Source organism: Heliangelus exortis, chromosome 6, assembly GCF_036169615.1.
Source record: "Heliangelus exortis chromosome 6, bHelExo1.hap1, whole genome shotgun sequence".
Classification (NCBI taxonomy): Eukaryota; Metazoa; Chordata; class Aves; order Apodiformes; family Trochilidae; genus Heliangelus; species Heliangelus exortis.
Genome location: NC_092427.1, coordinates 24,074,362 through 24,086,774, shown reverse-complemented (window position 1 = coordinate 24,086,774; position 12,413 = coordinate 24,074,362). Strand labels below are relative to the sequence as shown.

General features: G+C 37.4%; 1 protein-coding gene across 3 annotated transcripts in view; it reads right to left on the bottom strand.

Moving 5' to 3' along the window:
* Positions 1–12,413, bottom strand: part of TTN (titin) — a 237,288-nt gene that overhangs the window by 108,691 nt on the left and 116,184 nt on the right. The window contains exons 149-163 of one of the 3 annotated variants that reach the window (XM_071747224.1): positions 11,889–11,969; positions 11,127–11,210; positions 10,784–10,864; positions 10,170–10,253; positions 9,691–9,840; positions 5,429–5,539; positions 4,987–5,112; positions 4,652–4,735; positions 3,601–3,684; positions 2,450–2,533; positions 2,063–2,173; positions 1,647–1,889; positions 1,315–1,413; positions 981–1,064; positions 237–317 (exon numbers count right to left, since the gene is read on the bottom strand). In XM_071747224.1, the coding sequence (XP_071603325.1) occupies positions 237–317; positions 981–1,064; positions 1,315–1,413; positions 1,647–1,889; positions 2,063–2,173; positions 2,450–2,533; positions 3,601–3,684; positions 4,652–4,735; positions 4,987–5,112; positions 5,429–5,539; positions 9,691–9,840; positions 10,170–10,253; positions 10,784–10,864; positions 11,127–11,210; positions 11,889–11,969 (1,587 nt within the window). The remainder of the gene's footprint in view (positions 1–236; positions 318–980; positions 1,065–1,314; positions 1,414–1,646; positions 1,890–2,062; positions 2,174–2,449; positions 2,534–3,600; positions 3,685–4,651; positions 4,736–4,986; positions 5,113–5,428; positions 5,540–9,690; positions 9,841–10,169; positions 10,254–10,783; positions 10,865–11,126; positions 11,211–11,888; positions 11,970–12,413) is intronic. The other 2 variants (XM_071747225.1, XM_071747226.1) reach the window with 2 other exon arrangements.

Sequence of the window (12,413 nt, the reverse complement as noted above, 5' to 3'; positions counted from 1 at the left end):
AAAAAAGTACTTTAACAACATGAAAATGAGGGTAAGAAACCAAATGACCAGAAGACACGTTGACAAGAAATGATATGAAACCATTTAAAATAATCTGTTGTACTTAGAAGTAACAGGAAGAATTACGAAGAAACAGACAACATACAGATACATGTGTTAAGAATGACAAAGGAGCAAAAAGCCACACAGTAACGAAAGAAGATGTTGGACAGCCTCTATGTAAGTACTTTGAATACCTTCAGCTGGCAAAGCTTCTTCTACTTCCGCATCTGGAATTTCTGCTTCTTCAGGCTCAATCTCCTTTACAGCTTCATATTCTTTAAAGAATGTTGACAATGGTGAAAATTTCCAGTGATAAGATTGCTTCACATGAACAATTACCAGAGACAGCACAAAAAAGAAAGCTACTCCAATAGGCACAGACATATACATGTTAGGACAAGTAATCACTCACTATTTGTTTCCTTTGCAGTTAATGTGTGCTTTTGAAAACCTTCACACTTTCTATATAAGAATGAATCAGGGTTGTGTGAAGATATTTTTTATGTGCACTATAAAAACTAAACATTAAATTAGCAAATGAGTCATTGTAACTGGGAGGCATGAAAATGTCAATGCTCTCAATGAATTTAAGATTTTAACACCTCTACAATTACTAGGTTTTAAGAGAATCAAATGTTGTGCAAATTAATAATTAACTGAAAAAGAGTCATACTTTGTTATGAATATCCTCTATATATCCTGTGTGTATGTCAAGTGAAAATATTAAATTTTGGAAGAGATATATACTTCCAAATATGAAAATAAAATAGTAGATACAAGAAACAGTCTGGTATCATCTAAAATATGAAGTAAGTAATTTAAATATATTACAATGCAAAAAAAAAAAAAAAAAAAAAGAACAACATCAATTTTAAAGCATATGCTTGGAAAACTAGATGAAGGATTGTCCTTAAAGTAATGGCTATAACAGCATATACCTTCACTTGGCAGTGGTTCCGGTATTTTAGGAAAATCCACAGGTATTTTCTCCTCTGCAACAGGTTTCTTGGGCATCTCAGGCACTTTAAAGATATTAGTTCCTTTTATTTTTAGGTATATAAATGAAAAATAAAAATAACAAAGACAGCTAGCACACAGAAAATCACAGTGAATAACTGCAATCATAAGCATGGAACACTATTTATGCCACAAACAGTCTTTTCCAAGATAGTCCACATAAACTAACACATTTTATAGACTCAGTTATGAACAAAGACAAGAGAGAAGAAGAGAAAAAAATTCTTCATGGAGATGCCCCCTGGCATTATATACCTTTGGTTAAAGGAAGCTCTTGTTTTTTATATTCTGGTTTTTGAGGTGTTGGATGAGGCACTTCCTCTTCAGGGACAGTTCTCGCTGGCACATCAGGTTCTTTAAAGATATTAGTAAATTAAACCAATATTAAACCCTGCCATAAATTTTCATTTTTTGTGAACATTAGGATACATATACATACAAAAAGTGAAAATATTAATGACTAAAAAGGGTAAGGAATTCAAAATATGAAGACTAAAATTTTACAGTTACAGACCATTCCCTCAGATACCTAAGCACTGCATATATCAGAGAAGAAAGTAAAGGAGAGGATCAGGCCTCCTATGTACCTTTAACAGATGGAACTTTATGTTTTTTAAGGACAGGTGTAGATTCTGGTACTTTTGGCACAGCTGCCAGCTCTGTCTTCTTGGGAACAGCCACAGGTTTCTTCGGCACAGGCACAGGCTCCTTGGGTAATGCCACAGGTTTCTTGGGAACTGCCACAGGCTTTTTGGGCACTGCCACAGGCTTTGGAGAAACAACAACTGGCACCTCCTCTTCTGGCTCTTCCTCCTTCACAACCTCAGGCACTTTAAAGATATTAGTTCCTTTTAATGGGCTGAGCTAAAGGTCGGGCCCACTAAGACACAACACAACCAAATGCTGCTCTCACCCCTCCCCACAGAAAACAGGGAGCAACAAGCACTCAGAACTGCAGCAACCCAGTGCCTACAAGAGGCTCTTTCAGAACACCATTGTATACCTTCAGCTTGAGAAACTTCTGGCTCTGCAGGCTCAGCAACCTGTGCCACCTCTTCTGGTGCTTCCTCCTCCTCTTCCTCTTCTGGGACCTCTGCCTCAGGCATCTCAGGCACTTCAAAGATATTAGTGTGTTTCATTTGACATCAGCGAAAGCATGTGCCAAGTAAGAAGCAAAAACAAGGGCAACAAGAAGCAAGTAAGGGCAACACAGACACAGAATGTCACAACAGCCAGCTCAAAACCTTCCACACATCAGCAGCACCATCTACCCAGCATGCATAACCTTGAGAGTCTCAGTCTGGAAACAGAGACAGGCCAAGAAAGGGTAGGATAAAGCTTAAGAGAAGACGATTATCTTCTTTGTTAAAGTATCCATGAAGACAGGTACCTCTGGGTCCTGGAGGCTCTGGTGCCTTGGCAATGGCCACAGGTACTTTTTCCTCACGAGCAGCCTTCCTGGGCACCTCAGGTGCTTCAAAGATATTAGTAACAGTCAGTTTTAGACATCAAACAGGAAGACGAACAGTGAAATACGAACTAGAGATGAGCTCATGAAAATAAACAAGCTGGTATCATGGTATTGACCCCGTGACTCCTTCTCTCAGTCACTCACATAGACACAAAGTCCCACACGAGCACAGGCACTGAGTGTGATGATAAGTAGGTTCTGTGGGAAAACCATACCTATGTTTCGGTAGAGCCTGAGGGTGGGATGTGAATTAGGATACCCCTCTACTGTACTCAGCAGCCTTCTCTTCCTGAGAGGAGAGACTGCCATTCCCAGCCTGGCTGGGATCTGACTCTTCCCTGGGAGCAACCTCAGCCCACACCTTAACTGCTGCCATCCCTCAGAAAGCTGCCGGTGGCAGTAGGGAAACTGCTGAATAGTGAGGAAGTCAGTATTTTTCCTTTTTCCCTGTTCTGTCCCCCTCCATTTATATTCTTTGTTTGTGGGTTGGACTTCTTTTTATTATTATTGGGTTATTTCTTATTCTAAGTAGCTCTCCTGCCTGAATTTTCATGGCACTGTGGAATATTCCATAGCCTGTATGGTTTACTGGATTTTTTTACCACTCCTTATTCCTCATAAACTCCAGATTTTTCAGCATTTTCTGTGAACACTTTATATAGCATTGTTCTTACAGCCCTCATATGTGCATTTCTGAGTAAAAAAATACGTTTCAATTTTGAAAGATTAATATCTACCACATACGGTGACTGAGAACATAGGAGTCATGGAGACAATATCTGTGACAATTTAAGATAAAAAATTGGGAAGTAACTTTGAAACTTATCAATGAAGTTATATGTCAAATCATTTTAGTAAATGCTGATTTAGAATGTGAAAACAAAACAGTAAATTTAAACGTCATTAATTGTTTATGCAAAATACTAGATAATTGAATTAGTAACTGATACACAGCACAGAATGTAGAAATTTCAGGTAATCACAAATGGACAGGACAATAGACATCAGAAGGAACATGTAAGACAGTAGGAAGCAGCCTCATTCAGGCTCATACACAAGACGACAGGTACCTCGAACTGGTGCAGGTTCTGGCTTTTTTGGCACAGTTTCAGATATGGCCTCTTCCAGTACACCTTTCTTGGGCACCTTGGACACTTCAAAGATATTAGTATATTTTAGTTTTGTGGGAACTACAGATGTCTATGGAACAGTAAGACAATGAGTAACATGCACAGTCTTCTTTGAGAAAGTGCTGTGGTTACACTGAGTCATGAATCAGGCTTCACTTCAAAGTTGTGGAATGAACAGGGTATCAAATATGTCACACGGAAGATGGGAATTATGTTCAGTTTCTGTTTCTGAGTGAACGGGGAAATGTGGAAAATACATACCCCCTTTGTAACAGCTGATCAGGGACCTATTTATGGAATCCTACTGTATTTGAATATCAGTCTTGAATCGTTCACGACTACTTTGTCATTGTCACATAATTTTTGGGGGGGAAATAAACTTTTGCTTTATCATTAGCATTTTTTTTCCTATTAATTCTTTCCATTCTTTACACCTCGTCCTTATTTTCAGTTTTACACACTGTCTGTCTTTTAGATTCTATTGCTTACAGGAATATATACTTCACCTGTTCTCTTTTGGAATATAGTGATGAGCCTGTCATGTGCTAATAAGATAACACCTAGACATATCCAGTCCTTTGCCAGAAAATCTTTCAACTATATTGTCATTATCTTACTTTTAAAAAGATAGAGGAATGGTAGAGCTGCTGTCATCCAGTACTACATTTTATTAGAAAATTCAGGGATCAGACATTATGTTCTTTCAACTGAAGAATTTTTGCAGGCTCTTCCTCAGAATACCTTCATCCCATCTAAACTAAGCATTCAGTAAATATTAATCTTTAAACATCACAGAAAGTTAAGAAAGCTGCAGATATTTTTCAGGGAACTGAATCTAATATTCCATTCAGAATTTGAAAGTCCACATTGCACTTCATATTTCACATGCACTTATCTCTGACAGGTCATCACCAGAAAAATTAGTTCAACTTAAGTACAGAAGAGTGTGATGTTTCTTTCTAATGATGCTACTAACATTAACAATAGGTACCTTTCACTGATGGTGTTTCTAATTTTTTGGGTACAGCAACAGGCGATGGTTCTGGTGGAACAGCTTTCTTCAGCACCTTGAGTGCTTTAAAGAAAATATTTCCTCTTAATTTTACCGTCAAGAAATACAAAAGAGCGTAACACAACAAAATCAAAGAGCTTAGATATTTCTAACACTGCAGAATTCCTCTAGTGACTCATTGGTAAGTCACATATGCAAAGACAGAAACAGCAGAGGGTAGAGGACACATAACAAGTCATACATAAAAGAAGGGATAACATGAAAATATTAATCAATACACTGAAATAAAAAGCAACTCCTCCAAGAAGATATACCTTTTTCTTGTGGAGCTTCAGGTTTCTTTGGCAGAGTCACAGGTTTTTTGGGCACTGCCACAGGCTTTGGGGGAACAACAGCTGGCACCTCCTCTTCTGGCTCTTCCTCCTTGGCAACCTCAGGTACTTAAAAGATATTAGTTCTTGTTAATAGGCTGAGCTAAAGGTCAGCAGAGAGCAAAGCAGAAAAAAATAAACTCTTGACAGACTAAGAGAGACTTCTCTTCAAACAACAACTCTTCCATCAGGGGGACTCCTCACAGCAAGGGGCCAAGGTATGGGCTTTTAAGAAAGTATTTGCAGATAAGCCACAGGCCCACAAAGACACAACACAACCAAATGCTGCTCTCACCCCTCCCCACAGAAAACAGGGAGCAACAAGCACTCAGAACTGCAGCAACCCAGTGCCTACAAGAGGCTCTTTCAGAACACCATTGTATACCTTCAGCTTGAGAAACTTCTGGCTCTGCAGGCTCAGCAACCTGTGCCACCTCTTCTGGTGCTTCCTCCTCCTCTTCCTCTTCTGGGACCTCTGCCTCAGGCATCTCAGGCACTTCAAAGATATTAGTGTGTTTCATTTGACATCAGCGAAAGCATGTGCCAAGTAAGAAGCAAAAACAAGGGCAACAAGAAGCAAGTAAGGGCAACACAGACACAGAATGTCACAACAGCCAGCTCAAAACCTTCCACACATCAGCAGCACCATCTACCCAGCATGCATAACCTTGAGAGTCTCAGTCTGGAAACAGAGACAGGCCAAGAAAGGGTAGGATAAAGCTTAAGAGAAGACGATTAAGTATCTTCTTTGTTAAAGTATCCATGAAGACAGGTACCTCTGGGTCCTGGAGGCTCTGGTGCCTTGGCAATGGCCACAGGTACTTTTTCCTCACGAGCAGCCTTCCTGGGCACCTCAGGTGCTTCAAAGATATTAGTAACAGTCAGTTTTAGACATCAAACAGGAAGACGAACAGTGAAATACGAACTAGAGATGAGCTCATGAAAACAAACAAGCTGGTATCATGGTATTGACCCCGTGACTCCTTCTCTCAGTCACTCACATAGACACAAAGTCCCACATGAGCACAGGCACAGGCACTGAGTGTGATGATAAGTAGGTTCTGTGGGAAAACAATACCTATGTTTCGGTAGAGCCTGAGGGTGGGATGTGAATTAGGATACCCCTCTACTGTACTCAGCAGCCTTCTCTTCCTGAGAGGAGAGACTGCCATTCCCAGCCTGGCTGGGATCTGACTTTTCCCTGGGAGCAACCTCAGCCCACACCTTAACTGCTGCCATCCCTCAGAAAGCTGCCAGTGCTTTGCATCCAGCAGTGGGAGCAGGGTGAGGAACAGAAACCTCGCTATAATTAGTATTTCTATTTTATGTAGCTGGTCTGTTTTTTCAACTCCTTTGCACTAGACTTTGCACATGGGACTTGGACTTAATGAGTTTTCAGGACTTCTCTAATCCGATACTTGGAAATTGCATTTGGTGAGGGTAAAAGGGTATCTGCAGAGTGAGCAACTTTCCTTCCTCTATATGGTGTAGAATTCTTGCACTCAAATACCAAGTATCTGGTGTGCTTATACATAATAATTGTGCAATTCAATTGTAGATTTGCATAACTGATACTCTTGGCTCACCGTGAGCATATGGTCAGAAAAAAATTACATCAATATATAACTACAGCCATGTTTTTTGCATTTGAAATTTGACCACAGAATGAAGACCATCCTGATCTCGTGTAGTCCATTTGGATAAGCACTACATTTACCATTGAGTTTGGAGTATCTTTTATTTAATTAGTATCACCTGTGTCCATGTCCTAGAATTTTACTGACTTATCTAGATATGTCTCTCTTTTTATATTGAGACTTCTTGTCCCATAGCAACTTCAGTTCTTACAGAGTTCACTGAACCTGGCTTTCCTTACTCTCTCTGAAGTGGTTGATTTTTTGTTGGTGAGGCTTTTTTTTATTTGTCATATCTTTTTAATATTGCTGTGTCACAACCATGTCTTCTTTTTACTACCACACAATAGGACACTGCCAGTTGGCAGTGGCTAAAGAAAATCATTTTTGGTAAAAATCCCCATTTATATTAATTGAGATTCTTGGCAAAATGATAAAAGGAGAACTTTACATTAAAAATCCAGAGTAGAAATCTCTTTCTTGTGTATCTTATCAGTTTTGATACATCAAATTATAAATTCTAAACACATATGAGATTGAGAGAGTCCCTCATGTTACCTATGTGTTTCCCCCTGTATTCTAACAATTGAATCTGTACAGAGAAAAAATGTAGAAATTCCAGGTAATCACATGTTAGCACATATTTATGTAGACAGGAATTAATCTTATCCATTTGATGCATTGCTATAGCCTAAGAAATCAAATCTTACATCCCAAACTTACTGAATATGGAAAAAAAACCAAAAACCAAAAAAAAAGCCATAAGAACCATAGTACAAAAAAGTCTGGATTATTTTAGTTGATGAAAGATTTGATGCCTCTACACAGCAACTAATATTTGGAACAACTCTCTTTCCTTTTAGCTATCACAGTATACAGTGAAAGATCAATTTAAAATTAGATTCATTAAGAAAACTGAAACCATTTCTTATGATGATAATCATGGTGGCACAGACCTTTAGCAAGTGTAGCTCCTGTTGTTTTAGGAACAGTGGTGGGCACTTTCTCTTCTGGGACAGACCTTTCAGGCATCTCAGGCACTTCAAAGATATTAGTGTATTTAATTTTACAATCACAATACAACTGAACAAAAATACAGAGACTGAAACACAGAAGACAGTAGAAATGTTCTGAAATAACAATACGGCATACACACTTGGTGTGACTTGTTTAGTATGCATCATTTAAACCTCAGATTTAAGGTAACAGACAAAATATAAGAGGTTAAGAGAAGATTAGGTGCATTTATCTTGTATTCATGATATCATGTACCTCTGGCTGATGGAAGCTCTGATATTTCAGGAATAACTACAGAAATTGTCTCTTCTGGGACAGCCTTTTCTGGCATGGCAGGCTCTTTAAAGATATTAGCACTTTTAGTTAGTGTATTAAGTTTTAAAACAAGCAGTGCAACATAGTATACTCAAGACAAGAAAAAGAGATCCTAGTCATAAGAGATACCTTTAGATGGTAGTGCTGCTTGTTTTCTGGATATAGCAATGCGCTTTTTGGCCAGCTCAGCTGGTGGGGGTTCCACAGGTGCAAAAACAGCCTCTGGTTCTTTGAGTACCACTTCAGGCTTTGATTTGTGAAGTTGTGTAGAAGGTTCTTGTTTTTGGAGTGCTAAAATTGGTTCTGGTTCCTCAGGTATCACAATAGGTTCTGACTTGCAGGGTGACACTATCGACTTTGATTTTCTGGATACTGATTTCTGGTAATCTGCAATAAACTCTGTTTCTTCAGGTGCTACAACAAGCTGTAATTTTTGGTGTGGCATATCAGGTTTTGTTCTGGGGGGCACCACAACATGCTCCAATTGTTCGGTTGATGCAACTCTCTCTGACTCCTCAGATGCCACAGTGAGTTCAGGTCCCTCCAGGGCCATGAGTAGCTCTGGTTTTTGGGGTTCCACAACAGTTTTGTGTTTTGAGGGTAACATATCATGCTCTAGTTTTTGGGATGACACACCAGGCTTGGGTTCCTCAGGTACCAGAACAAACTCTCGGTTCTCAAGCATCATAACATGCTCTGATTTTTGTAATGCCACAACAGATTCTGGGGTTTGGCTGGCCAAAACAGTCTTGGACTCCTCAGATCCAATAACATGCTCTAGTTTTTGGGGTGCCAAAATAGGCTTTTGTTTCTGGGCCACTCTAGCAGGTTCTGGTTCTTGATGTTCTACCTCCTGAGACTTTGGTTTTGAGGTTTCTGCAGTGGGTTTTCGTTTTCTGGAAACTGGAACAGGTACTTTCTTTTCTGGGAAGGTTGTCTTGGCCACTTTATGTACATAAAAGATGTTAGTTCTAAATTTAACAACAGACAATCATACCAAATTTATATGAACCATAAAACATAAAACCACATTTGTAATGAATATAATTAAAATGAAGCAGGTATCAATCCTTAGGCTTTTTAAAGGATGAATATACCACATTTCTGCCAGGTGTGTACATAAATCCACATAGACAAGCCTCATGCTCCCCTGAGCAAGTGCACATATTCACTGATTGCAGAACTTAAGAAATAGGTAAAATCCATTATAACTGTAAGCAGAATAGACAGGACGAAAGATATTAATAACACTGCAGGTAAAAAAAAGACGAAGACTCAAGAATTAGCAGTGATGGCATCTAGTTTTTCTTGGAGGAACTTCTGGTTTTTAAAGTACACTAAGATCTAGACCTAGCTGCTAGAATTGGTGCTATCTTTTCTTCCACTATTGTAACTTTAAAGGTATTAGTTGTGTTTGTTTTCATGAGTCCACGTGGGTAAACTTGTAAAAATAGTCCAAAGTAGTAAGAAGAATTGAAGTATAAAATATAGGCAACTCAGACATCCAAGATTTGTCAGTATTCTTGAAGAAGGCCCATGTGTGTTTGTTCCACACACACATGCAGATTCATAGAGCAAGTGTAATTCAGAAACTTAGTGAACAGAAGGACGAAAGGAAGCACAATTTTAAAGAGAAAAGGAAAAATATTGCTTTTGTTATTTTATTTGTGTTGAGACTTACCTTTCTCCGGAAGAGGTTCTGGTTTTTCACGTGCAGCCTCTGGTTCTGGGACAACCACAGGTTCTGGTTCTTTATGCACAACCTCAGGTTCTGGTATTTTAGTCACAGGTGGTTTCCTTTCTGGAGCAACTTTCTTCGGCACCTCAGGTACTTTAAAGATATTTATTAGGTTCATTTTCAGGAATTTGAAGAATAGGAATGAAAAAGAAGACAATAGCTCCAAGATTAAAAATTCAAAATGGTATAGGAAAAAAAATAACCCTTATAAATAGCCTGGTTTTTTTTTCATCTTGCTTGATCCACACTATTAATAGACATTCTTGCTTACAGACAGCTATTCACAACTGAAGAAGACAACACATCTTTAACATCTACAAATATCAGAAAAAGGAGGGTAATGAAAACTTATGAAAATGACAAGATAATATGTAGAGAAACATTAAAATTTCTGTGCAATTTTATTAGTATTGAACATGTACCTTTAGGTGGTGGAGGTTCTGGTTTTTTAGGAACTTCAGTGTGTACTTTTTCTTCTGAAACCACTTTCTTGGGCACCTCAGGCACTTTAAAGAAAGTAAGCAGCTTTATTTGTATGAAATTCAAACATATGTCTGCAGTATTAAGACACCAAGACACTAAGAAAAAGCTCAGGGACATCAAAAGCTTAGTTGGTTTTGAATATGAATATAATTTTTCTTTGCCTACAGAAAATTCTCTCTGATATCTCACTGAAGTGCAGACACAAAAACTACAATTTAAAAAAAAATATTTCATAGAACATTTACAGTAGAAGTAAATTACAAATATGTACAAATGGTACTTCAGAAAATGAAGGGTTGTTCTTTTATTAGTTCTGTAGAGCAGTTACCTTTAGTTAAACATTAGTTAACATTAAAACGTAACAACAGAACAGTATTAGTGGGAACACTAATTACCAAGATATATTTTTTTTTCACACAACACATTTATTCACTAGAAAAAACTTTGACAACAACAAAAAATATAACAGAGCTCTTGGATATTTTCATATATAGTGTTAATAAAAGAGCAATGGTTTTGTTTCTAGTTTTTTTTTTTTTATAATGACAAGTACCTTTAGTTGGTGGAACTGCTGGTTTTTTAGGCTCTTCAACAGTTATTTTCTCAGCTGGGACTTTCTTGGGCACTTCTGGCACTTTAAAATTAATAATTTTGTTAATACTAAGAATTTAAAGAAATTTAAATAGCTTTAAACTGGGAAAATAGACAAACAAAAGGACACAAGGTAACAAAAATTAAGCATAATACACTTTACCAAATAGGCTTTTTGCTCTCGGTCTTGATCAAGAGTAATTTGAAAGAATTAATAAGATAGAAAGATGGGGAAATAATATCAAAAAGATCTTATCAGTGAAAGTAAGGCAAATTATTGCCATGGCTTTATTAATGACATGTACCTTTAGCTGTTGTTACTTCCGGCTTTTTAGGCACAGTAACTTTGATTTTATCTTCTATTACTACTTCCTTGGGTGCTTCAGGCACTTTAAGGAAAGATTTTTTCAGTTACTACATGGAATTTTAAAGCTATGTTCAAAACTTTTCAGTAGAAATTGAAAAGTAGGTAGGTTCTTAGTGGAGCAGTTGATTTCACATGCTTTTTTTCTTAAGCATCCTTTATTTTTCTGTAGCGTCTGAGGAAACACCTCAGAGTTTTTTGGAGTTTCTTCTCTTAGATTATTTTTCAATTTTATTCAGCCACCTCCCAAATTCCCATTTTGTCAAAGGCTGCCAATTGTGCGTTCTGTATTCCTTGTCACATTCTTCTACACACAACGACTTCTTGGAAGGTTTTCTCCTGTGTTAGACATCTCTATCACTTATTCTGTACTTTGAAATAACTAAATTCTCTTTTAGATTTAATTTTTCACTGTCATTTGGGAATATTTCAAAAGACAGAAGCCCTTTTTTCTTTTTAAGATTTTTGCTGTGGTTCTCAAGTATCACTCTGATCTCTGCCCACCAGTGTCAGTATTTCTAACACACTGGTACATTTATTACAGCCATGATTCAAAAGAAGAATATTTTAAAAAGTAGACTATATAGAACTATAGGTGTAGAAAACAGAAGTACAACACAAATACGCAATCAAGAAACTAAACTGCACAGTCAAGGCAGAGGTGTGTTTTTCTTCCAAATTTTAGTTTACTAGTGCAACATACCTTTGGCTGGTGGTGGTTCTGGTTTTCTAGGCACAGGAGTGGGTACTTTCTCTTCTGGAGTAATCTTGAGCACCTCTTGCACTTTAAATAAAACAGTATTTATTTTTGTTATATGTAAGGCATTTAAAAATATGTAAATTATTAAGAAGAAAGAATGTCACGTGAAGCATAGCAGAAAGAAATAAAAGATCACATATAGAAAGAAGTATGTCATAAAGAAAATATTGTATGTTATTACACACTACTAAGAATTTTTAATAACAGAACTAAAAGGTTGTGCTGTTTTTTAATCCTACTGCCCAAGAGAAAATCTCGTCAGAGAGCCATGATTACTGACTAATAAGCTATGTTATGTTACTCTTAGCTTTTTAAGCAACATTTACATTCCCTTCTAAGATAGATTTCTTAGGTACCCTACACACATTAAACATAGTACTCTTAAAAATTACAAAAATAAAACATGGCATACAGAGATTTTAGACAAAATGAGCAGATGTATAAAGATACTATGACACAGTTACATGT